This window comes from Oreochromis niloticus, linkage group LG22 (genome assembly GCF_001858045.2).
Source record: "Oreochromis niloticus isolate F11D_XX linkage group LG22, O_niloticus_UMD_NMBU, whole genome shotgun sequence".
Classification (NCBI taxonomy): Eukaryota; Metazoa; Chordata; class Actinopteri; order Cichliformes; family Cichlidae; genus Oreochromis; species Oreochromis niloticus.
In genome coordinates this window covers 31277788-31305768 of record NC_031985.2, presented here as the reverse complement: position 1 = coordinate 31305768, position 27981 = coordinate 31277788, and the positions used below count along the sequence as shown (strand labels likewise).

Below are 27981 nucleotides of genomic sequence, written 5' to 3'. Positions count from 1 at the left end.
GAAAACGAACATGTGTCGTGTGTATTTCTGTTTTCGCTGGAAATGTGTTGTTCTTTACAGTTTTTCACTACTGGGCTCTCTCTCTCTCCTGCGCACGCGGTGCTACAGAGACAGGACGCGAGGGCACAGGCGCGTGCGCTTGTTGTGCGCTCTTTGTTTTATTGACTTGCGGCTCCGTCGAATCACGTGAAAGGGGTCCACCTTTAAACGGAAACCTAGCCAATCTCCAGGCCGGAGAGGCGGGCTTTATGCAAATGTGTTGGCAAGGGAGACGCAGCGGTTCATTCATCTGCTTCCAGAGAGAGAGGTGAGTTAACGCGAAGGTTATTTTACATAAGGGAACAACTGTTTTGGAGCAAAACACCGCCGCGAGAATAGCTGGAAAGAAAAAGAGAGGCTTTTGTTTTCTGGCTGAAAGGAGCTTAATCTTCTTCCACACGTTACAGGGTAAGTGGAGGACATTTATTTGACATATTTGTAAATACTCTGTTTTCATCGTCATTTTAACGTGCACAGGTGGTAGTGAAAATGTGTCAAATCTGCCTTTAATTTCTAAAAAAGAGATTAAAACAAGAAGTCATGGACACTATTTTGCTGTTGGCTGTTATCCAGAAAGGATGAACTTAACTCTCTCCCCTGTTTGTATCACTGTGATACTCTATTTGTCACTGCAAATGAATCAAAGTCGGTGTTTCAGGCAGACTGGACTGTCTTTGTTGAGCAAATAGAGCTTCAAGTGTTTTGCTCAAGGACACTTGGGGCTGTAGAGGCAATTGAACTTGGGTCCACGTTTCCCTGTTCAAAACAAAAGAGGCACTCTGGTGACGACAGCAGTCATTATCACCCTGGCGTTTGTTACATTTGGTGAGTCATTTTTAAAGAATACGCTGTTTTCTTCTGCCTTTACCTGAAAATGCAGCTTTGGGAAGTCAGAGCTAGGATGCCCTTCATGCTTTAGGAACAATAAGTGGCTGAACAAAATAAAGCTCTCTCCGTGTTTCAAGACTGAAACTGGACTCTGACTGTGTTCTGTTAATGGCTTGATATAAGCATGCAAAAGGTGGTTGCATATCCTGCTGTTTTTAGCGAATACATGGAGGCTCTGACTGCCCCCTGAGTGGATGGTTGTGCTAAATGTAACAAGTGCTGTATATCAGGACTCAGTGTTTGTGTGTTTGCGAGAGAAAACTGTATCCATGAGTCATTTGTTGTTGACCTGTGAGAGTGCAGAGTGAGGCAGAGATGGGTGAACAAAGCAGGCTGAGCTGGTGGTTTAGTTTTATCTACATAATTCGGTCCTCTGGATGATACCAGGACAATCAATAAGACCAGCTTTAAATGAGTGTGTGTGTGTGAGTGCTTGTTCACATCACTGGTGGCCTTCTGGGCTTCAAACAGTCAAATCACATGCATCAAAGTATTGCACCGTGTGTTTCTATCTGTATTTCTATTATATGTATATCTATGATAAGTCTGCACATAATGTATGGTGTTTGAAATAATTTAAAAAATGCACTATTATATAAAAATAACAAGACACAAGCACATCTGTGACGGTATGGTTGTGGCAGTGACAAATCATTTTGGCTGTGCAGACTTTTGGCTGCTGGCCTTTAATTGAGGAGGAGCAGGTCCTTAGTGCATGACAGGTCTCAGACCCGCAGGGTACACTTTCACTGCTCTGTTTTGTTTTTAAGTTTAAGATGTAAGTTTTTTTAATGCACCGATTGACTGGCAGGGGCTGGGATCGGCCAGTTTCCAGCGTGGTTGGCCAGGACTGGTGACTAGCCAGTCAGGCTCATCTGTGTCCCATTATGAGCCATTTTGTTTCATTCATGTGCAGCACACGCACAGCTGCACAGGTAAATAGTTGTGCTAACACTCACAGCCAAATGCCAACATAATGTTAGTGTAAAACGTTTTATTGTAACTGCAGTTATAAAGTTTCCCAAAGTAAACTGTTCATAACCACAAACATAATACAAAACTTAAATCACCATCGCCCTGGTGAACATGGATGTTTTCATAAGCCAACAAAGGCAAAGTCGCTAAAGCTAAAGCTATCCAAAGCACGGATTCAAACACAAGCCAGCAGTGTGGGATCAAAAGGTGTGAGGAAAATGATGGAGACAAGTAGAAAAGGGGCGATGTGGTAAAGTTATAAACACACTGAAAAATAATGTAAGTAGCTGACTTTTGTTTTGTGATATAAATGCTGCGGGAGCTTTTGTTTGGTAAGGTAGGATGTTTGGGGTAGAGGTGGGTGTACAGCTACGCACATTAGCAGAGCAGAGTAAAAGAGAAAAGATCCCATAAGTCGCTGGAGTTTGGGAGAAGTTGTAAAGATTAATCGCTTTTTATTTTGAAAATTAAATTGCTGCATTAAACATAATTTGCTTGTATTTGCTTTTAGTTATAGAAAATCAATATCAGCAGGTCACAAAAAACAGAACTTCAAATTTGCTCGGGAAAATGACCGTTGGAGAATCTCTGCTGTTAGCCACCGAGACCCCGATGTGCATGGATGTTGTCATGGTCTCTAAAAAAATGTCCCATTACTTCTAAATTTGTTTTTCAGGACTGTGGAAAGATTTCTAAAAAAAGAAAGGACACAATTTCATAAGTGAAAGTTAGGGTTGCAATGATTCATCCTTTTCCAGTTCCACTAGGACACACATACCCTGATTTAGGCTAAATGCCAATAACAAGAACCAGTTTTATATTACAATTTGTAATAGATTGGGAGCCATTCTGTAAACATTCTGTATTTTTAATATATGTATATATGTATTTTAATATTTAAAAAAGGTTTTAAAGTTTTAAATTATATTTCGGTCTCATTGTGTGTAGCATGGTGAACTTATTAATACAGGCCTTTGGCCAGTCCAAACCTATGGCTTTTAGAGGTGTTGAAGTGAAAGTGTGTTCTTTCACTTTTCAACCATTTTTAGCTGTAAAGAGGCTTTTTATCCTTCACGATTTGACCATTTCTCTACATTTGGATGCAAAGTCATCTTCTTCAGCTTCTGTCACACAAGTTTTTGCTCACCGGTTATCAACTTATGGTTAAATTGTCTTTAAGTATGTAAAGGAAAACACAAAATATAACAGTTAAAAATATCATACATAATGCTGTGAAGCTTTGGCATTTCACAATAACAATACTGTTATTGTGAAATGTTAATACTATTCCGTTTTAATATTTACTGATTTACTTTTCTTTCCTCATATTTCTCTCCTTTCAAATACAGAGAAGTAAAATAAATTCATAAATGTAAATTTTTAACCCCTGGTCTAGATGATTTGTCTAGCAGGTTTGTTCTCCCACTGTATTTAGAAGTCCACTCCACTGAGCGACATGGGACTAACATTAGCATAAACACTGTATGCTGGAAGCCTCGTGGCATGGGTTTCTATGGCTGTGCAGCTCCTGTTGGTGTAATGTGTAGGTGGCTCGATACTTTTGTTCAGATTAGCAGTTTGGTTGCAGTATCATTCGTTACACTGCTGGTCATTCAGTTGCTCACTCATAGTTTAGAATTGCATGACTTAGCTTAGTGGCTATTAACCACCATTATGCCAGTTGTTGCTACAAGTTGACATTCGACGAACGCTAGTTGTGATAGGATATTCAATAATTTGCTATGTTTTGAAGAAATTGTTGGACCTTTTGCCGTTGGCTTCTTCCATCTTGTAGAAGAAGATCCGTCCTTATTGGTTCTTCTGGGAATCGGTGTACTACTAACGGATGGCTAAGTAAGCATCAAACAGTATGTTCAGTTGAATGGCACAGTTCCATAAATCAGCTCAGTGCTACAATAGCTAGCTTTGAATGAGCATCAGAATGATATCTGATCAAAAAATTGGCTGGGTGCATCCCTACGCCAATAACCCCAGATCCTAATCTGGTGAGACACGGCAAAGACCACCTTACAAAACATCTGATTGGCTCCTGCATCCGGTTCAAAGCATTAGGGGTATCCTGAAGTTGTATTTTTATCTGTCTACCATCTTCAAACATGGCTTTCATTTTGATCTTAACTACACACTTGTAATGTTTCCTGACTACATCTTATATGATTGTTATGTTTACATCGGCCAAAGTACTTGAAACAATCCAGTACAGTAGGTGTCTCCAGGGCCACATGTTGCCAGGATGACTTGTGGAAATACAGATAATTCACAAGGTGAAAACAGTATCAGCTACAGTACTGTGGCTGATTGCAAAACTGCCATGTTTGTTACTTAGTTTCAGAGCAATCCATAGCAGGGACATTTATTTTGATGTCCTTGTACTCATCACATAATAGGAGCAGCAGGCTGTTCCCTAAACATTTGGTAAGTTGATCGCCTGATCTTTGCAGCATTGTTAAACACAGCCGAAGCGCCACTGTTATTTCCAACAGTGGGTGGAAAGAAGCTACAGTTACACATAACAGCTGACTGAGTGACAGATCACTGGATAGGAAAACACATTATTATCGTTACATGCTCTTCCCCGGAAAGAAAGACCTATTGATCCACTTTCTGTGTAGTACAATAATATCAGCTCGCAGGAACATGTTACACTACAATTTCCTGTATGTGACTGTTCATTTGAATGTGTTGTTTGTTTTTCCAGTGTCCTCTTTTCCCCTTTTTTTTCATGTCCTACATCTGTGGATAAAAGATGCACTAACCCCCCCCACCCACCCACTTCTCCCTCTTTTTTATTCTCTCCCCTTGTATCACTTCCATTTTGTTGTAAGCCTGTGGCCAGGTGTACTGTGCATCTGTCTCATGCATCACTGGCTCAGTGTGTGCTTTGTGTTTGTGAGGGCGGCTGGCATGAGCTGCTGCATGCGCGTCTCTTGACTGATTGATTCGTCCATTCCTGTCTCATGCTTTATTAGCCAGGGAGGCAGATGTTGCAGTAGAAAAAAATTACTGTGGCAAGGGGTTGGGGGGCACAGTCCTAGCTCCTGTCTGCTTGTGAATGGCTGACACTGGCTGAGGAAAACAAAGGAATGTTGAGTGAAGGAGTTAGGTATTATTGATGAATAACTAATGAACACCCACAGTTACTAATGGACACCGCTGTTAGAGGCTCCCTCCCACACTTTAAAATAAGCAGTTTATGTGAGCCTTGATACTAAAATTGTCCTTAGTTGTTAAAGTGTCTGACTCCTCTGTCTGTCAGCCATGTGATCGTCTCTGGACACAAACGTTCTACCCTTATTTTCATGTTCCTAAAAACATTTTTTGTGCACTTGGTCTCATAGGTGCTGATTCATTTCTGTGTACAAGAAAATCAGTGATCTCCACTTCAATCCACCACATTGGTGGTGGAATCAATCATTTCCCTGTTTGAGTCTTGCATGTCAAAGATTTTTCCCTTTTTCATTTATGAGTTATTAGTTATTATGTTAACTTGTAATTAATTACCATTATAAACTGTGCTTTGGGTCACACAGGCCTAGAGACTGGGCAACTACCTGTCAACCAGTGTTTGCTAGTGAACAATGTGAATTCCCTTAGTGGTTCTCAGTTGGTTGCTAGAGCTGTTGGATGGAATTAATCACAAAAAAGTATACAGTGCACCGAAAATCTTCTTGTGATCACTGTGATCATCAGCAGATTGTTTGGATGCCGACTTGTCAGCAACAACTTGTCAACTGCTCTCTAAGCAACAGTTTGCTTGTGCCTTTTGAAATATTTGGGTTCAATTGTAAGATACAATTTTTACTTTGAAATTAATATTCTCTGTTTTTTGTCGGACTTTTTCAATAGCTTGGAGAGTAAATGGCAAGTGTTTGCAGACCTGTCAGTATCTGCCATGCAAACTCCTAGCGATCTTGACAATCTGCTAACGACCAATGCAATTGCAGCAGTGTGATGCAGCACACTCACCCAAACAACCTCCAGCGATGTAAATTCATGAAGGACACCCCCTGTACTAGTCCCCTTATTCCTCCAAATCTGTCTAACTATCTCACAACTAAATGAATTCAATTCAGTTTAATTCAGTTTTATTTATACAGCGACAACAGCAACAACAGTCGCCTCAAGGCGATTTATATTGTAAGGTAGACCCTACAATAATACATACATAGAAAAACCCAACAATCATATGACCCCCTATGAACAAGCACTTTGGCGACAGTGGGAAGGAAAAACTCCTTTTTAACAGGCAGAACCAGGCTCAGGGAGGGGCAGCCATCTGCTGCGACCGGTTGGGGTGAGAGAAGGAAGACTCAGAGGGGATTGTATGATTTTCTTTCTACCTTTTTGATATTTTTAGAATATTTTTATATAAAACTATCAATGAGCAAAATGACTAAGGAGGTATATATTGTGAAATTCTGAGTCAGCCACAATCTTTTAAACAATCATTTGGCCACCGGGTGCAGTAATGCCAATAGAAACATGAAAACAACAAACATATTTCATCACTTGAGGCAAAAACACCATCATGGACAACCAGGTTATAAAGACAGGCAAAGGGGGAAATATTAGCCACTGGTGACATGTGACCCAAAAGTAAACAACTGTTTCCATGTAGACAGACCATATAGATAAACCACAATATTTATCCCCACAGTTGCTGGAATACTTAAGACAACAATTATAGACATAGACAACAATTAGTGCAGCAGTCAGAAATGAATTATCCAAACTTCAGTAAATGTGCAGCAATTGTGGCAATAAATAAAATACTGATCTTTTAGATATGATGGTTAAAGGTTAGATGAGAAAATGATTCATAAGGGTACATGCACACAGCTGTTTTGTCCCCTGTGTTTCTCCCCAGGCTTTCCTGGTCCTAAATTAGCATTTGAACAGTGTTGAGGTGAGCTGTGTTTCTATAGCAATCTGTCCTTACTGCAGCACGTACCATGCTATGATATAACCTGATATAGAGATTAAATATGAGACTATATTTGTAGGAAACAACATGTCCTTTTATAATTGTAAGAAGTCATTTTGTGCCTTATATAAATGACATTAACCTGTGCAATCCTGCTGTTGTAGGCTGTCTCTCCCTCAGTTTCTCTGCAGAGACGGAGATGTACCAAGGCCAATACACCTCCGCTTGTTCGTCTGTGCCTCAGAATTAGCATTAAATGGGATTAATACCACTACATTAACTAAGTGCAAGATGAAATAGTCATTTCTGATGTCACTTGAAGGTGCCAAGGTTAATAACTTTTCTGGAAAATCCTGCTTACTAATAGTTCTTCTAAGGATTAGCTATGTAATGACTCTCAAACGTCATGGTTTGGGTTCATACCTCAAATGTTGGGTGCATGGTTTTAGTTCATTGCTGTCTGTGTGTGGGCATTATCAATGTTTACATCCAGTCATGCTGTCACAAGTGCTAGCCTTTTTTCATGGGTAGATGGACGTTTCCTTCTGCCCAGTGAAGACCTTTCACACCTGAAGTCTGTGTGAATATTTTTGCGTTAAAATATTTTTTGGACTCACCTATTTTTAATACAACCGTTCACACCGAACATGTAATTTCTCAGGAAGAATTTGCAGCATTTATAAACAGATCTGACCAATCAGTCACCTGCGTTTAGCCATATGTGTACTGAGTAAGGGCACAACTGTCTCATTTCTCTCTTTGAGGGACTATAAAACCAGGAAATATCATCTGAGGCTCTGGACGAAGAGCTGATAAAGAAAAAAAAGAGAATGCAATACAGGTAAGTGCAAAAAGGCTGCAAGAAAAAAGATCCCACTCTGATTGGAAGGACGACTAATATGCTTGAAAAGTTTAAACGTACCCATGTCGTTATTCTGAAAGCTTCAGAAAGCACAAAATAACTTTTCAACTTTCCACATAGAGGACGATTAGCCTTTTTTCCCCCTCCTTTAACATTTTATCAGATGACTGCATGAGAATTGAATCAGTTTGGATGTTTTCCACAGTGTAATGGCCCTCTCTTCACTTCAGCAATATCTAATCAAACACATCAGCATCAGGATGTGGAAGACTCTGGTACATATTTAGATTTTCAATAAAATCACAGATCCAGCTCATATATATCTGTCAGCCATTTCGTCAGGTCCAGTTGGCAGAGGGACTACTTCGATTGGCCGAAAGCCTCATTCTCCATCCCGGATGGTGGCTTGGCAGTGAGCTGGGCAGCTGTTGTCAAGGCGACATATTGTTCAATTTCATTTTTGATGACTTGGTCAGCTGCCATAAAGACCATTCTGGTTGGGGTTTCTCATTCACATATCAATAGGAAGGCAGTCCATGTCTCATCGGACATCTCTGTCTTCTTTTATTCACTTCCTTTGCTTTCTCTCTTAAAAAGAGACACACACACAGACACACACACACACACACACACACACACACTTGACCGTGCAGTTCATAGGGAGGCTGGTATTGGACTGGTATGTGATTGATTGTTCCTCTATTGCTGCTACGGTCCATCGTACTTTTTCCACTCTCACAAAGGTTATTGCCACTGCAAACACTGAGCACACACACAGACACACACACACACACACACACACACACACACACACACACACAGACAAAACTAAAGACTGTAAGAGAACCCAGCTTGCCATTTTTGCTTCCTTTCCAACTCAATTACAGCTTTTGCCAGCTAATCATTTTCAGTCGCTGGGACACCAACACATTGTCCCCTCTGGGATCTGTTTGGTTAAAGCCAGCCTGCATGAGCCTCATCATAATGACTGTGTATTCACCCTTGTTTTGTTCCTTGTGTGTAGTCTCTTGAGCGGCTGTGAAGAAAAATATTTGGACTCTATCGAAGAACTGTGTGAATTCAAATGAAGTATTGCAGTGGCACGATAAACAGCATCCCCATATGATATGGTCAGTACAGGCTACTGCTACAAGAGAATTAAAAAAACATTTATATGTACATGTAAATAAATGAATAAATCTGTTTTTGGGAAAAAACAATGGGCAGCCACCAAAGGTGAAAAAGTAAGCTAACATGAAAATAAAAAACTGCAGTTTCTTGAATGACCACTGGAGGCTGGCTTCCAAAGCTAGTCAGTCTCCATAGAGACGCCCAACTAAACGACACTGAAAAGCATGTTTACAGAGCAGGACAAAATGAGCTATTGGTTTTGATATTGGGTGAATTAATCAGGAAGGAAAGGACCCAAACGCAGACTCATAGGCGGAACGAGGGGGACACAAGCGCTCACATAAACACAGGTACAGAGAGAGACACAGGGCAAAGACACAAGGGGGAACCTAATAATACAAGAACTAAACAGGGACTGTAAGAAACTCCAAAATAGAATAACTATGACTATAAATGAACCTGAACATAAACTATAATACAAAATATTATTAAAACACACACAAATGACCCTGAACCGTGACAGCACCATCCTGTTTGGGGCAACAGAAGACCGCTCTAACTTGACTAGTGGTAAACCTGAGGTGTACACCAGTTTAGTTGCATAAAACAACTCCTCTGACATTTCCCGTATGAGCTCTGCCTTTTATGGCCACAAAAACTTTTTAAACTGACTGAGATGTACCAGTACTCTGTCACTGCTGGAGTTCGGTGTAGCTCATCGCTCCCTGGTGAGAACCCACTAGCAAAAAAATAAGAATAACCTATCAGAAGGCCAAGCAAAGTCAGGCAAATTATTTAAAAAAATAACAAATATGGATGGATGCCCTTTCAGGATTTCAGAGATGGCCTGCTGTGTCACATTCTGATATTCTGATCTAGATTAGACTTCAGAAAAGATGAGTCACTGCCATTAAACGGAAGCTCATCTTAATGTTCTCAGTCGAGGTTGAAATAAAAAAAATTTTCTCAGTGTAATGTTGACCCAAACACTAAAACTGAATTCTAACTAATCCCATCACTGTCACTACTGCTACAGGAAGGCTTTGTCAAATAAGAAAAGCTTATTTTAGGGCACTTGCTCAAACAGCTAACCCTGTTGGTTTTCTTGGGAGTACAATTACTTACTGCCATCTGATCTCACTCTGAGAAGCTTGGAGTGTAGCGCTTCGGTCATACATCAGTCTCCCAAAGTGCTGTGAATTTGTAAAGAAAAGGTACTGTGGACTCTTGCATGGTTTAACAGTTTATCCAGTCAGATAGATCATGCCATCATGCTGGGGAGACAAACACACACACACACACACACTGAGTGTCCTGTGCATTTACTTAGTGTTTACTATCAGCCTGACAGCTGGAATGAACATGCATTAAGGCCCTTCAGACTCAATAAGAAACACGTCTTTCTCTCTTGAATGCCTGTTGGGACAATTTTCTACAAGCTCTTCTTATCTGCCTGACGTCTCACATCTCTCTCCATCCTCCCATCTTTATCACCTTTTCTCTCCCCGTGGTTCTCCTTCTCTCTGTCTGTTGTCTTCTCTCTGAGAAGTGTGAATCCAGATTGAGTCATCCGCTCCAGTCTTTTCTATATGGAGCCTCTTCATTTTTTTCTTCTCCTTTTTCTCTTCTGTCATTTTCGTGTCAGCGTGTGAATGACTATAAGGGTAAGATTGTCAGTGTGTGATAGACCTAATAGGTCTGTGGTTGAAGCCGACGTGTTTGCGTGTCTGTCTGCGTGTGCATTTGCACTGTGTGTTGACGTGAATGGAATGTCGAAGACGTCATCGTGCAAAGCAACAGCATGTTGCCACACCAACTGATCTTTTAGCTAAGAGCTACAGAGCTGACTTTCCAGGGAAACAGCAGTATTTAGGCATTAAAACGTACTCGTATTAGTACATTAGGATGTGATGCCGATTTCTTATTGAATAGGATCCTTTGTTAGGTTAAGGATTTATTATGTCCCTGTGTAAAATGGTAATCTTGGATTCAGGATTCACTGATTGATCTGACTTGAAAATTTAGAAAGAGTATTTAACAGTGTCTTTGCATGCTAATGACATTCTCCATGGGGGTTTAGCATGTTGTAGAAATGGATGGATGTTTGGTTCACCTTGTGTCTGCAGATGATGTTTTTTCTTTAAGTGACTCCCTGGTAACCAGCGGTTGCTAGATAAAAAGTATATTCCACTACAAGTTAGCAAGTGGTTCCTGGAGGTTGCTGGCAGTCGCTAGTGTGAAATTGGTGAAAACATCCTTGCGAATGCTTTGGTTACTAGCAGGTCGCCACAGTAACCAGTAGTTTGGATGGAAGATGCTGACTTATCTGCATCTCTCTGCAAACTAGGATGGAAACTGCAAACTGCATTGAAACTGTGACGCAAACCACAAACCCAGACTGTTCCACTTCAAAGTAAAAGTTAGACATTTTGAAATGTGTCGGTTGGAACTCAGTCGCAACTGTGAAGGTGAACATTGTTCGGTACTGGTTACAGCTTGGAGAGTAAGTGGCAAGGGTTTCCTGACAACTGGGTGTCTCCCATGCAGACTTTTAAGAACTGCATTAATCAGCTGGCAACTAAATAAATCACAAAATATTTTTTTGGTGCATCACCCTCTTTGTGACACAGCCACAACATCTAGGAGCCACTCACCAAAAAAAGCCCAAACAAAGTGCCGAAAATTAAAGTCCAAACCTAAAGATTCTCCAACTGCCACACCTCCAACTTCCTAATGTGGCCCTTGTAGGTCTGTTAACCTCAGATCAGTAACAACAAAGGAAACTGCGTGGATTGGAAAGATGCAGGAGACATCTGACAACATTGCATATTGTTATTGTAATTAGTATAATATAATTATATTCTAATGATATTTTGAGAAAGTTTTGGCTGGCCAGGTTACAAGATGAGGAACTGACCGGAGAAGCAGCTGAATACTTTATTGTTATTTATTGTCACAAATTATAAATTTTTTATTAATTTATTTAAGGAAGTGTTGTTCTACCTTTTTTCAGGCACACATATGTACATGCACACTCCCCCCGTCCCTGCTACCCACCACAATCACAAACTAGTTGTCTAGGAAACACCATAATTCATGTTTAACATGCTGATGAAGAGTAACGATTTCTGTCTCAGTGTGCAGCTGTGTCATTCTCATCCACATTTGGTACCATTTTTGCGGCAGTGTTTCTGTCTCTGTGTTTGATGGGCACAGGTGGTTTTTTTGGGCCAGGCACCGATCTTTGATTGATCAGTTATTTTGTAGTTAGTAGTGCAGGTGACCGCAGCAACAGACCTTTTTAAATCACTTAAGTGGGAAGTGAGTCCGGGGTGTGGAGTCTGTATTTCATGCATTCTTATGATTGCCTTTTTGTTTCTTCAAATACAAATGGCACAGCCTTAAGCCCTCACATAAACCTAACTAAGGTAGCCTAAATGAGAAAAGGACATAGACACCTGTTAATCTGTGTTCTCAGTCTTTCACATTAGCTCTGCAGAGATCTGACTTATTTGCAATGAAAGGCGGCCTAAGCCAAGAAAAAGAAACACTGTAGCTCTCCATAACTTCCATCACCCAAATCTCTGCCACATTAGATCTCTGCTTCTGTAGGATGAGCTCAGAATACGAGAACCCGACCTCCAAATGATTACAGTGAACCCTCAAGTTGTTTGTTTTTGTGAGTTGTGAGCCATATATATTCTGATTCTTCTAGACGGAATAAGAATCCAGCGTTGTCGCTCGACTGACTAGTTTTTGCTTCTTGCCGGCTTTCTCTGGAAACTCTATTATCTGCGACATTTGCTTCACTAACAGAGCGATAAAAGCTCATCTTCCCCAGTAGGAGCCGAGAAACAACACTCCAACTCGGTGGATCGTGTGTGTGTGTGCGCCTTGGAGCGTCCAATCCAAAATAAATTGCTTGTGGCATAACTTGTTTTTTGTTGTCTTTGCTACCTTAGTCAGTGATGTACACATCTACTCAATTAAACACTGAATCATTTAGACTCAGACTGTTAAGAAAAAGTGTGCATATTCATTTAATGAACACCAAACTGACTATACCTTCCTTTTCTGAAGCTAATTAAAGGTTTGTGTGTGTGCTGACCTGGATATTTTGAAGGTTATTATAAGTTACAGAGATCTCAGTCAATTGGTTTGCATTACTGTCTCAGTGCTCCCTACCTAATTAATATTATTATTGTTAATACTTGTTTTTGTTATTTAAAGTGCTTTGCATCACTGCACACAGTGGAAAAACTCACCTGTTCTCACATGAATGTAGTTTCAAGGCAGTACTGAGTTTTAGATGGCAGTAGGAGCGTGGATCACTTATGACTGAGCAGCTCAGTCGTTACTTTCAGGTGTTTCAGGTGAGAGCAGTGCACAAGCACCACCTATTATTCATGTTAAGTTGAATCTCAGTTGCAGTACCATCTTTTATGCTTGTTTTTTTAATGTTATAAAAGCAAACAGATAGCTTGAGCTAGGTTTTATAGAGAACGTGGGCATGCTGAGCATGCTAGCTGCAGAGTGTTACTGCAACGTTGTGCCGATTTGAGATACTGGACAGAAATAATCTGGCTAATTTGTTTTTTTGTTGCTGTTTTTTGTCAGTGAACAGTCTTCACATTTTATGTTGTGCATTGCTTATCGCTGCTATTCTTAGTTGTTGTGCTTACTCAAGTGTTACCAGCTGATGCAAATGAGCTCAGAGTAACAGCCAACTGCCAGCTTGGTAACAGCAAGGCAAGCTGATGGTAACACCAGACAGCCTGTTTTGTGTTACAGATAAATAAACACCACTGCACTCCTAGAGTGATATATGACCAGGGTGTGCAGAGTGCTCCTTTGAATTGAAAACTATGGAAATGGACATATCAACATGTTTAAGCTGAAATATTGTGCTGTTTCAAGAAAAAAAAAATTTGCTCATCAACACGTCTAAAAATGAGCAAAAACCTGCATCTACAAATCATGGAACAGTTTCAGAATAATGTTCGTTAGCATAACATTGTGAAGACTCAGTATCTTTTGTGAATATATCATCATGTACAGTGCTTATTATAATTAAAAGATACAAAGAATCTGGAGGAATCTGTGGGCTTACACTTCTGAAAAGGTATCATCAATGCTGAAAGGTATACACGGGGTTTTAGAGAAACATGCTCTCACTGAGATGACCCTTTTTTTCAGAGAAGTCCTTGTATATTTCAGCAACACAATGCTGAACTGCATGCTGCATCACTTACAACAGCATGGCATTATAGTAGAAGAGCCACTGAGACTGCAGGCAGTGGTGCTGAACTGCCTGCAGTCCAGGGGTTTCACATTGAAAACAATTTGAGAATCGCAAAATGCAAAATAAGTCAAAATGTGACCCAGGACTGTGGAGCAGCTAGAAATCAGGATAGAGCAACATTCCAAAAGTCCAGCAGCTGCTGTCCTCGGTTCCCAGATGTTTAGGTGCTGTTAATAGAAGAGGGAATGCTACATGGTGGCCCTCAGACACGTTGCTCCATTCAAACTCAAAATGACCTTATACTTTCTTTAAAAGTCTTTTTTCGGTATGTTTTCTACATTCTGTGTAAATAAAATGTGGGTTTATGTTTATGTTTCATACACTGTCCCAATTTTGATGAAATTGGCGTTGTACTCTAAAAGTTAAAGCAACTCTAAACTAAAAAAGTCAAAGATGTCTGCAATGCTGAGTATATGTAGAGAGGAGCAGTAAAAGGTTGTGATAATACCCCAGTGTCTTCAATTGCTCCTACAATAATGAATCCTTTTTACAGCCTTCCTTTTCTCTTTGACAGCTGTTAAGAGAATTTCTTTTTGCTTTTTAACCTGATAAGATGACAGCCACCCTTTTCAAAGCGGGGTAATGCTAAAACAACCTGTCACCTATTGAAGTCCCTCATTACTTTTTCTCTGCACTACAGCACTTTCACCTTGTCACAGGTATGCAGAGTCTAAAATATTTCTGCAGTTTGCAGTGATTTGGGGTTCAGTGGCCTCTTCCTGTATGACTCACTGCTATAAAGTAAGACAGGATGATATTTCAGCCATTACACTGACCTCACACTCTGAGGATTTTGTGGGCACTTGGCTGTGGCAGTATTGGCTGTGTCCTGGTGTCAGAGTGTGAAAACTGTCAGACAGGGCCATGAGTCAGGAATGGCGTCACGAAGGCACTGCAGTGGTCCTCTGTGGTGTGAATATGTGCTTGGTGATGGGAGTAATGGGCCATTTTATGGCCAATATAGCGGAGATGCTGTCATGGGCTTAGCTCACATTAGGTGATCATGGAGGTACTGCAGAATGATATCAGTTGTTATGGGAATGGAAAGTTCTCTAGTACTGTGTATATGTTTGTTATATATTTCCTCTGCTATAACTTTCTATTCAGTACTTCATTAACAGAGAAACCACCTTCAGTTATTTACACATTTCTGCCTAATTGTACACGGTAATCTAACTTTGCTAAACAACACAATTTAACCGTTTGCATAAATTTGGTATTACAAATTATATTGGTGTTACTTATTTATTAATAAGGGACTTTTATGTATATATATGTATGTATATATTGTGCTATTCTTACTTAGTGTACTGTCTATCTTTGTTACTGTTTGTTTATACTGGAGCACTGTAACCCAAAATAATTTCCCCTAGGGATCAATAAAGTATTCTGATTCTGATTCTGATATACATAGTCAATAGAAATAGGGATGCTAGCCTCTTGCTAACATTAGCTAGGGTGACCATATTTTGATTTCCAAAAAAGAGGACACTTGGCCCAGTCATGAAGAACTTTAATAATACTGTTTGCTTAAAGAAAATTTTAACATATTTAAACGATGCCTTCTCTGTGCGGTTAATGAATGGTGAAATAAAAAATATGATATAGGCTTTCACATGTCAACAAGGGCAAAAAAATAACTTAAAACCAATGGAATGAAATAATGGTACAGAAATAAGGCCTCATCTGTATAAGAAAAATTACCAGTACCGGGATGGTACGAGGGAAATTTCTTTTGCAGTTCGTCTGAAAAGCTACAGTCGTGCTTTGGCATCTTTTAAACATCACCAGCTGCGCGCTGTCTGTCCCGTCTGTGAGCGCAGAACAACCACTCACAAAGCAGCAGCTCGGGGATGACATTACACATATGGGTCCTCTGTAGGAAAACCCGGACATTTTCATTAATCTCAAAAATCCCCCCGGATGGTCCGGACAGAACGTGAAAAGTGGACATGTCCAGGGAAAAGAGGAAGGTTGGTCACCCTACATTAGCACTACTGTAGAGAAATGTCTGGAACAAAACAGACCACTAGCAGTAATTTCCACTTACTGAATGTGTCTCCTCGTTGGTGACGACAACTTAATCTCTATTTTATATATCCACTTTTACTTCACTTTTTTTAGTAACATTTGGAGAATAGCATTTTTTCCAGGAGGCCAATCAAGCTTAGCTCAGTCGCTAATCAGCTGATCCCCATCTTAGCTCACATAAGCTAACGGCTCAGCTTATACCCTTCTCTGTTGGGAATTCATATATAATGCATGGTTTAGCCCAACTGCAGCACATGCTGCAACCCAACTTTGCAACCCACCCCCACTTTAGCTGCTAAACTAAATCAATTTAATCTGTTGCCATTGACTTGTTTTATTTGTCTTAGGGTCCTGCTACTGACTCAGAACACAGTCATGGTGCCAAAAATAAATGATTACATATCAAAGCCAATAACAATAATGAATGAAATGCGTTTAAAAAGTAATCTTTAAGGATCAGGCACAGTGCATTCCTGTGACAATGTAAAAGTGCTGTAGCACAGAGAAAAAGCAACAGTGGACGCCAATAATTGACAGGTTGTTTTAGCATTACCCTGCTTTGAATGGAGTAGCTGCCATCTTATCAAGTCAAAAAGCAAAAATGGATCCTCTTATTGCTGTCAAAGAGCAGAGGTACTGTTCAAGGAAACACAGGAAAAGATAATAAAAAGCAGGAGCCTTAACACTAGACTGAATAAGGTTGATGTTTATCCTTTTATTGCAGCTCTCTACATTTACTGTGCACTGTGGACATCTTTGAATATATTTAGTTTTCAATAGCTTTAACCTTTGGAGTGGTTATAATTGAATTCAGCATGTGTCAATGACGAGAGCAATTTTAAGGCATTTTTAATGTTTTGGATGGGTTTATTTTGGTTTCCGACAGCTCTTGTGTATTCCCACAGAGGCCCACACATGCTAATTAATACCGTTTATAAAGTGCATATGCAAATATTATAATTGCCAAGTACTTTGCGACAAATAGATTAAACGGCAACATAATTAGCTACCTCTTAAGTGAGTCTCTCCACGGATTTTAACTCCACACTCGGACTGCTGCTGGTAGTCCTTGTTTCGTCTGCAACCTCTTTGAACTCTTTATAGCGGCATATAAACGAGTCCATCTGCTGAGTCCATTTCCTTAGAGTGCTAGTACTAAGTGCTAAAGTCACATATACACACATATATTGTGCAAATCTCTGTTGCTTTATTGTTAGCATTAAATTTCAACAGTTCAATTGGGGCTAGAATAAATGACAGCTGCAAGTGGTTAGACTGACTACAAATTTAATATAATCTTCTTTTTAATTCAGGATATAAACATAATAGCCAACCCAGTATCACTGCAGAACATGTAATAGACATGCATGCATGACTAGCATTACTGTATGCAGAACTTGGATTACCAGCAGGGGGAGATAATATATTTAAAGCCAAGAAGTCAGTAGTGAGCAGAAATGATTAAGCTAGGCTAGGTCAGGGGTCAGCAACCTTTAAGACCCAAAGAGCCATTTGGACCCAGTTTCCACGGAAAAGAAAACACTGGGAGCCGCAGATACTTTTTGACATCTAAAATGAAGATAACACTGCATGCATTCTTTTTTACCGTTTTGCTTTGTATAAACAACTATAGTGTGTTGCTTATGAAATCCATGAAGTGCTACAAAGAAAATGAATTTTTATTTATGTAATGAACACATTTTGAACTCTTAAAAAATTATAACAAAAAAGAAAAACATCCAGTTGATGGTCTCTTTTAAATGAAATAATAAGCTGAACTCATCCACGTAGCAAACAAAAACTGAGCCGTCACCCTTATATCGCCTTTGGGCTTTTGGAGCGTGTAGCAGAGCCTTGACCTGAATTTTAAAAATAATTGGAAAAAAGCATTATGCTCCTAAAAAATGAATAATAAATATTCGCAAAATATCTGCATAAATATTTATTTTACCTGGTTAATGTGTATGGCGGGGCGTGGCCTGCAGTGCCGCTGCAGGAGAGGTGGTTGCAACAGAGCTTCATCCGCAATCACGTCTCGCTACCTAAAAGTCTGTGCTCTCTCTTTTACTTATACTTTTACAATTTATTTTCCCAAACCACGGAGCCGCAGTATAAAGACTAAAGAGCCGCATGGGGCTCCGGAGCCGCAGGTTGCCGACCCCTGAGCTAGGTGCTTAAATGCATATACATGTAAATCCCTCTGCTGTTACTGCAGCTTCCTGCAGCTTCCTGCAACTTCTGCATGCAGGACACTTCCCGCATGCAGAAGTGCTATATTATTTATTATTTATTATGCTATATTATTTATTTCTGATGCTTATGAGGGAAACACGATACTTTAGACCTTCTTACTGTTCACGCATGGAGGTCTGAGGAATCTACCAGGAATGGTGATGCTATTTTCTGGAGAATTGATTGGTTATCAGTCAGTGATTTCATACCTGTTGATCCCTAATCTAGATCTGCTCCAGAGCAGGTTATGTTCACAGCATAAATTATCATGGCAATTCATCCTGATTAGAACTGAACCACCTTCGTAGTACCGAAAACAAACCTAGGATTAACCCTAAAGTTATCTGGATAAGCCAAAATCTGGCTTCACAGTATAGGCTTCTGATCTAAACTTAAGTCTGAGTATTAAAAGTTGTTGATATAAACTAAGAGCAGAAGTTCCAAAGCATTAAATCTAAAACCAAACAGGAATAATATATAAGTAATTTCTTCGTTTGCATCCATCCTCAGAGGCCGAGCAACAAGCTCGGGGCATCACTGCTATTGCTGTTGTTTCTGCAGCACCTGTGTGGTCACCCTCCCGCTCTCTCTTTCTCTCTGCTTCTCTTCAACAGAGGTGAGGCATCATGGGGAAACACAACAGCAAGCTGGCTCCAGAGGTCCTGGATGACCTGACCAAGAACACTGAATTCAATGAGGCAGAGCTCAAGCAGTGGTACAAGGGCTTCCTTAAAGACTGTCCCTCTGGCATTCTGAACCTGGAGGAGTTTCAGCAGCTCTATGTCAAGGTGAGAGTAAGCTGTCTCAAGCATTGCCTCCTCATTCTGTCCCATAGTTATATAAAGAAAAAAAGTTACATCTAAGATGACTCATAGCATTGTTGTGCTGTTACATAGAAAGCCTTTGTTACTGAGGCTGACTAATCAATTGTTAAGCGCACAGAAAGGAGGAGGAGCCTGTATTAATGCCTCTGTTGCTGCCTAAAACTGCCTCCAAAAATATTTGGAGCTTTCAAAATGCCACAGTGCCGCAAAGAGGCCTGCTGATTTTTCATTGGTTGGATGGGGAAAAGATATTTTTAAATCAATTTTGCATATCCTCTCAGGCTCATTCACTCCCACTCGGTTTTAAAGGGCACAGAAAACAACTGCATTTTTTACGGATAATCTCTCCAAAGTTCTGCTGGCAGAAGGAGGAAAAAATCCTTTAATAAGCAGCATGTCATTGCTAACAGGTCTTCCATGGGTCTCTTACAGCCAGCTACCGACATCCTTTAAAAAATATTTTATTCTTAGTCAGTGCTGGAAAGGTAAATGCTGCATTTGCAAATTGCAAGAAATGAGGCTAATTTTCAAGCAATTAATGCTTCAAATCAGAGCTGTAATTGCAGCTCAGTATGTCAGTTTGATGTACAGTTTAGTCCATGTATTTATACACTGACAGCTTTTGTTGTTTTAGCAGTTTAGCGAAACATATTAAGAGTTTTATGTATATGAGGGGTTAAGTGCAGACTTCAGGTTTGAGCTGTTGAACAGAAGTATTGCATTAACTGTATATTTGGGGCTCTGTGACTTTTGTCTTCAGTAATTTAAATTTATGGCTGAGATCAGGTTGAGTTTAGGTGACCGTCTTGGCCGCTGCAAAATATTCAACTCCTTTACCTTCAAACACTCGTGGGTTTCATTCAGTTTGTTTGAGTCGCTGTCAAAGGGTCATTACTGTCAGGTGACATCTTATTAATTTTGCTGCATTTGGCTGAATTTTAGCTTTGGTATTGACAGAAAGAGTCTTTCACTTACAGATTGTACCACATCAACCTCCTAACTTACATGAGCATGACTGGACAAAACAAGAACTGAACAAAATATACTTTTCTTCACTTGGAAGGATCCTGTGGCCCTCCATAACGTTTGTCTTCTGTGGATGTCCAGCATTATTACATTACACTTTACATTATTTTATCAGGGTGGTTTTATTGCCCTCAGGATACTCCACAGTAGAGATTTACCCACTCCTAATGTCCCTGCTGTCTCTCTGATGGACTTGTCTTGTTATGCAGCTTTAGGGATGCCTGTTTTACTTATGCTGAGAGCGCATTTGATTACAGCAGTGGCGTCCAGACAAAAGTCCTACACTATCATCATAGCCCAAATCTGTCTATGTAGACTTTGAGTGAGTTACCCAATTACATTTGAGCCCCTGAAAATAGAGACTTCCTTTTAAGCCCACATTCATGATCTACCTTTAACTTCAATAGGGTTCGGTATATAGCTAAAACAATTTTGGCCTTGTTACTCAAAAAAAGTCATGTATTTGATGTTACTTATTATTTTTCTCAAAAGTAATGCAGTACGTTACTTGATTACTTGTCAGAGAAAGTTGTTACACATTACTTTGGCATTACTCCGTAAAAGTAACATGCTAGTACTTTTAATGTTTTATACACAGCACTGGCTAAAGCTCAAAAAGATGCGTCTGTGTCCAAAAATATACACAAATACAAAATTTTATGGCAAATTTATTTAATGAAATTTTAAAAAATGCATGATTTCAAAATTAAAATAATGTAAAACAAAAGTAGAAATGTAGGGTTGGTTAAACTTTTAGGTAATTTTTAGGGTTCTGAACATATTGGTTCTGCCAAGTACACAGTGAGATTAAATCAGTCAGTGGCAAATTACATGATGGGTAAGCTTTTGTCACCTGACACTGTCACCTTTGTTTTCAGAGCAAGTACAGTATAGAAAAAAGGGGGATCATTTGGTACTGGTACCAAAGGGAAGATACCGGTACCAGTACTGGTTGAGAGATGAATGCTACTCTACCCTAAAGTAACATCAATGAACTTCAGCACCCATGCTGTACTGCATTTGTTTATTCATCGAGGAAAGTATATACTTCAACAGTCAACAGTTGAACCTAAAGCGGCTAATGCGGTCTTATGATGCAAAATACCACAAATGTCTCATTGCAAACTTTCGTTTTTCTCATTTTTAAACTGCAGTTTTTCCCATATGGTGATGCTTCCAAGTTTGCTCAACATGCGTTTCGGACGTTTGACAAAAATGGCGATGGGACCATCGACTTCAGAGAGTTCATTTGCGCCCTGTCCATCACCTCCAGGGGTAGCTTTGAGCAGAAACTCAACTGGGCCTTCAACATGTACGATCTAGATGGAGATGGAAAGATCACACGCATGGAGATGCTGGAGATCATTGAGGTGTGTCTGTGTTAAAAATAAACTGTTAATTGTATTTAAGGCAAAATCGAGCATTATTTCCCCTTTTTTGCCCTCTGCAGGCCATCTACAAGATGGTAGGCACAGTGATCATGATGCGTATGAACGAGGACGGGCTTACCCCTCAGCAGCGTGTAGACAAGATCTTCTCCAAGATGGACAAGGACCAGAACGATGAGATCACCTTGGAAGAGTTTAAAGAGGCGGCCAAATCCGACCCTTCCATTGTCCTACTGCTGCAGTGTGACATGCAGAAGTAGACTGGGAGGGGTGGGGAAACAGAGCGAGGGTAATAGAGTTGAACTGAAATTAGAGAAGGAAGGAGGCTGAGAGAACAGTGAAGTAGGAGGAGAAACGGAGGGATGCTGCTAGAGAGAGGAGGAGGAGAAGGAGAGAGGCAGGGAATCTTTCTTTCCCCCTTTTTCTGAGGTAGTGATGTCTGGAAATAAGCCATGTTTGGAACACGGAGGCCCCCTGATTGATGCCATTCTTTTATCCTGGCCGCCCTGCTGTGCAGCTCTCCTGCAGCTCTTCTGCTTCAGTCTAGCTGAGCGTCTTTATAAATTCAGCCCGATCTGTGGAAAGTGGAAATCCCTCCAGCTCTGTTTAGCGCAGATCAAAGAAATAAAATAGAGATTTACATAGGAAATAGTCTCATTCAGATGTTCATGCTGTCAGGCTCTGTGCCTAGTGTGCAATATTACAAGGCTGCACCACGACTGAAGTATAAAGATCAGCTATCTTTTTTTAATCTTTTATTTGTGTAACATGTAAACTCTTTTCAAGACTTACAACATGTAAATGTAAAGTAGCTTATGTCCAAATTATGTAAGCTAACAAATAATATTGACATCACTCTTTATGGAGTCAAGAGATGCTAGCTTAGCATAGCATGTAAACTGATAACCAGGGAGACAGCTAACCTGGTTACAGTTTTACAGTGGGTTTTGTCGAGTCTTAAGCAACATTTTTCATGTATCAAATACTTTTTATTTGCCAATGTCTCAGAAGCCTTTAACAGCCTATGGAATGACTTTAATGTGAAGAATTTAGGACAATTTGGCATGAAAATCCATTAAATAATCCCCACGCAACATCGACAAATGACCAACTCTCGGAACGAAATAGAATACAACACAAACTCCATATTAGGACAACAAAAAACTAAAGTGTCTTATTTTGCTAGTGGCAACATTAGCAAGCAAGCAAGCTACAGTTAGCTAGCTGGGTCCCAAGCACTAATACACAACATGAATAACTTAATCTGCAGTAATAGTTAACACAGAGGTGGTTAGCTGGCTACCTAGCTACACAATATAGCTTTGGTTTCCAAGTGTTACTGTAATTATAATACTCTTAATATATACAGTACACAGTCCCACATATTAGTACAAGAACATCTCATGTATGTCCCTTTATTGTATTGGAACATTCTAGCATGAACACACCCAAATGTGAGAAACACAGTTTAGGTAATGACTGGAAGTGTTTCCGTGTTTGGACAGAGCCAGGGTAGCTGTTTCCCCCTGAGTCCTTTGGCTATGCTATGCTAAGTGTCGCATGGCTGTAGCTTACCCTAGAGACATTAGAGGGGTATTAAATGAGCACAGGGTGAACAGTGGTGCAGTGGTTAGCACTTCACATCGCAGTAAGTAGGTTCCTGTTGGGGCCATCCTGTGTGGCTTCTCTTAAGGTACTCCGACTTCCTCCCACAGTCAGTGTTGTTCTGCGTTGGTCGTAGGGGCAAATGTGAGTGTCACTGGTTGTCTATCTCTCTGTTTTTGCTCCATAGTAGTCTGGCAACATGTGCAGGGTGTGCCCTTGTCTTTTTCCCTAAGATAACTGGAATAGACTCTAGTCCTCCCATGAACCTCAGTTGGATAAGTGGTTAAGAAAGTGGATGAAAAAATTAAAATGTTGCTTTAATATCTAATTAGATCCAAGTATAAGCTCGGAAAACAGCTCAACAGCCCATGTTTAGATGATATACTCTATGGGCTGTTTTGTTTTATATTAGACCAATAAGGACCTGTTGAACATTAAGAAAGATGTAATGTGTTGCTAGAGGGAGAGAGAGTTGTAAATGAAAGGTACTCTGTGTGTTTGTCTTTTATGGTGTCCCAACGTGTGTATATGAATTCAAGTATATGTTTGTTAGGAGTAAACACACTTCATAAAGCCAGGTCAAACCACCCTGTCTGCAGGTGTTCATTAGTGCTTTTACAGCCAAACACACAGCCAGTTATATGGCAGTAATACATTACAGCACAGTGTCCACAAGCTTTAGCCTTTAAATATGAGGCAGGGAGGTGATTTGAGTCTCAGCATGGTGAGGCATACTGATGTACTGCTCAGTGACTTGTGGCTGCGTCTAAAGGTTTTCCATATTCGATTGAAAAAATCAATATGTAATCAGAAAGGTTAACATACATTATGTTTTCATAAAAGGTTAATAATCAAGTTAAATTTAATTTTATCTCCTAGATAATATAATCAGACCTTTTTTGAGCAGATGCCCCCTTCATGGCCTGCTTTATAATTATTTTATGCAATGATGTCTTGACAACTGACAGTTACATCCGCCTGCCATTTGCTACCACATGTAGAAATATAAGATATTTTTATGGTTTCTATTAGCTCTGTGATTGCAAGGGTTTTTTACTGCCAGAAATATGCATGTGCTCTTTTTTGGTGCATATTTCTCTGTAATTATCACTCTTAGTGGCTACAGTCATTGTAAAAAAATAACTTCCTCTTAAATTGTTTTTTTTTTAGAGTAAAAAAATCCCAAATCTTTACTTACCTGTTTAATCAGGACCTTTTTGGGTCTGCTTTGATATAATTAGTAGTTTGGCAGCATAGAGCACCCTGAGAAACACAGCTGTAAGATTCAGCTGCTCTTTCATTCATTATTTCATTAACAAGTTTAATTTTAATACTATTAGATTTTGTTAAGTCTGGTTTGTGAGGACTGTTTTGTCTAATAATGGACAGAAACTACAATATCTGGCATTTTCTGTTGGCTGTTAAAGTACCTTTAGCTTGCTTACTGTTGCTGCTACATCTGCAAGCTGCTTTGCAACCCACCTCTAGCCCAACACTAATGCCATGTCAATGTCGTGTGCTTTGTTCTGTACCAAGGGTCTGGTTGCTCCTCTCCACTAATGTGCAAGGAAGGATAGGAGATCCTAAAAAAAAAAGACCCCAAATATGCTAAATATAAATCACTGTATTTGGGAATAATCTTTTTTTAAAATAGTCCTGAATGAAATAAAAAAACATGCATCTTGATATAAAACATCCTTCTCTGAGACCAGCAATTTGAGCCGCAGGAGGAGCGAGTGTAGCAGCATGGAGTCGGGATAATCAGGACGGTAATTGCAGGCCTTATGACACAAACGGTATTTCTCAGAAAGGCCAAAGCTGCCTCCATGATTCACTGTTGTTTCACATTAAAAGCTGAAACGGGCATCCCCTCTCCTCCTCTCCCCCCTTTTTGTCTTCTTCCTCTTTAAATGTCAGGGAGGAAACGCTTTGATAATAGGTGGAGGGGGGAGGAACTTTTCTGAACTCAGCTTAGATCTAAAATCAATGTGAAAGAGAGCAAAACGCTGAAGTGAATATGAATGAAAGCAGGTAGCCAGGAGGGGAATTACTGTAGATAACTCATGTTTGCAGTGGTGCACAGACATGAGAGTGGTATCAGTCTTGTTTAAATCTCAGTAAGAAAATAAATGTTCCCCCTCAAAATTAAAAACTGTTATTGTCACAGTTTAAGTGGCTGATTCATCAGTCTTGAAATCGAGCTGAAGGAAGTAAATACTACAGTGGCCTTTTTATTAGTTAAAAAAAGAAGAAGAAATAATGGTCGGAAACCAGAGGATGAAACAAAGTGCTATAGCTAAAATTACAATCCAATCAACGTCATGATCCAAACAATCATTAAACCCATGTGTCTTAAATTTTAAAATATAAAGAATAATATCTTTTTTTTCTTTTTTTTTTAAAAGCATGATAGTATCTTTCAATTTAGCACCTCTGGAAGCCTTTAGAAGTGTCTTGATTCTTCCAGTCACACCTTTTGCACAAAAATATTGTGTTCCTGTCCTGTCAGCCAATCAGATGACCTCCTCCTTCTCAACATCCTCCCTCCCTAAAGCTTCAGAAAGAGCCTCCGTTGTGTGATACTGTAACGATAAACTTACATGTACATTATAATACGACTGTAATCGTATTTATGAATATAAACAAATATATGTAAATGTACCACTAGCTTAGACCTAATTTCATATGATGAAACAGCTACTGTGTGTGTGTGTGTGTGTGTGTGTGTGCGTGTGTGTGTGTGAGAGAGAGAGAGACAGAGAGAGAGTGTGTGTGAAAGGGTGAGGTTAGTGTGTGCAGTGTGTGCAGTGTTTGCGCGAGTGCTCACGTGTTTTGTATTTGTATCATTTGTGGAAAAAGAGATGCCTCAGTCTAGTTTAACTTTGTAAAAATCACCGAGTATTATTCCCCATAACTACATTTGCTTTTGTGGTCCGCTGGTATATATTCAGTATGTACTGTGCTGTCTCTAACGTGGGACATGTTGTTTTGTTAACTTACGGTTGCAGTTCTACAGGTTTCACTCATATGTGGAGTTTGTTGAGCAGGGGGAACCTGAAGGTGTGAGGAGAGGTGTGTTAGTTGGAAGAATGATTAAGAAATATAGTCCTGTGTCACAGTGTCACCCAGTGGATGAAAATATAATGCCACACCTTACTGTACAGTCTCTGTTTATGATGTAATGAACATGCCGGAAGATCAAATGATAAACATGCATACGGTTGTGTTTTTCTCCAAAGAAGTGCAGAAATCTGAAAGTAAATGAACATGTTTCTCTCGGCTTGTGTCATTGGTTTGAGTCTGTAAAGAGGCACCAATGTGAACTTTGATATTTGACACAAATAAATGACATCACATTCTCTTTTATGACAAATACTTTTTTATTTAAGTTTTCAGCAGAATATATATGTATATACATATATATATATATATGTAATGAGTATATGTGGAAAAACTGGAAAAACTATAAGTGAATTTTACTTTAGCTCTCATCCCTCTCCCAGAATATGGAGATTTTTAGCTAGTTGCTAATTGCTAGTCAAGAAACTAGCTAACCTACAAAGTTTACATTCCAAATTGCTAACTTTATAAGTCATCATAGGTTAGAGGTTGTAAACAATTTTGTTTAAGGTAACTTTGGAGAAGAGACTGGTGCTGTTAACCAGCTAAAGGACGTGGCTGCTGGTATTTGAGATATCCAAACATTCAAATACTAGCGCTAAACTAGCTCTAAGTTTAGCTAACTGTACACTGGGTATGTGTAAGTAAGTATTTCCTACTGGTTCCCCATGGCAACTTTATTGGTGATAATACTACGTGTTAGTATTGCAATAATGCGATGTTGCAACCAACGACAAAAAGACCTGTCATTGCAACTATAAGGCTCCTGTGTGCAACTGAAACCTGTGGATTTAAGTAAACCAAATCTCAGTTTTCAACTCAATTGTCGCATTTTTTAAAATGAAAATTGCAGTCAGAGTAAATTGAAAGCTGATACACAAAATAATTCAAACTACACTGTCTGTCTTCTCTGGAAGATGTTTTTGGACTTCTTTTTAAGTAAACCAGTGAAGTTAGGAACTAAAGGAATGGCCTTGTGAATTGTTTCCTGTTTACCCGTCCACACAGCCTATCTGCTTTGGTGCTTATTGCTTTGTTGTTTTGACTTGCTACATTATTGTCATCAGCTTGGTTAATCATCCAATTTTCTATTGACCAATATGCGGTCAAATGGTTTGATTAGAACAGATTGGCTCGCAAAGTGGCTTCACAGTGTGCTGATGTCCGCTACTGATTAGATACCGTCCATCCTAATTAGCCCCACATCGAAGCCGGGGAGCCACTTTAACTTTCAGCCCTGAGATTTGCCGACACAAGAGGCTTTTGTTTTTGTGATTACTTTGTCATGCAATGCCCAACTCAAATATACGTTGAAATCTAGCCGTGCCAAGGACAGGATAGCGTTGTGATGACTGCTGCGGTTGTAATAGGCACGTACACACCGAGCTCTGTGACATGAATATAAATGCTTCATTTCGATGGAGGCTCATTTGTGCTCTTTTGTGTGATCTAATTAAATTCAACCTTTCTCTTTGATGTTCACATAAATGTCTGATTGTCCAGTTGGATAACTTTTTGCTTTTCTTTTGTTTTCAATATTGTTAGACTCCTAGAACAAAGACAATGTCATTATTTTTGTTACATAGAATAAAACACGTGAATGTTGAGAGTGA

General features: G+C 39.7%; 1 protein-coding gene across 2 annotated transcripts; it reads left to right on the top strand.

Moving 5' to 3' along the window:
* The first annotated feature begins 271 nt into the window (after positions 1 to 271).
* LOC100690188 (hippocalcin-like protein 4) lies at positions 272 to 27981 on the top strand. 2 transcript variants are annotated; one of them, XM_003443761.5, is made up of 4 exons: positions 272 to 447; positions 19020 to 19193; positions 21410 to 21625; positions 21706 to 27981. In XM_003443761.5, exons 2-4 carry the CDS (start codon positions 19032 to 19034, stop codon positions 21901 to 21903), a joined length of 576 nt encoding a protein of 191 aa, XP_003443809.1. In that variant the 5' UTR covers positions 272 to 447; positions 19020 to 19031; the 3' UTR covers positions 21904 to 27981. The 2 variants fall into 2 exon arrangements, with proteins under 2 accessions (XP_003443809.1, XP_019206549.1); XM_019351004.2 differs by having other exon boundaries at positions 286 to 307.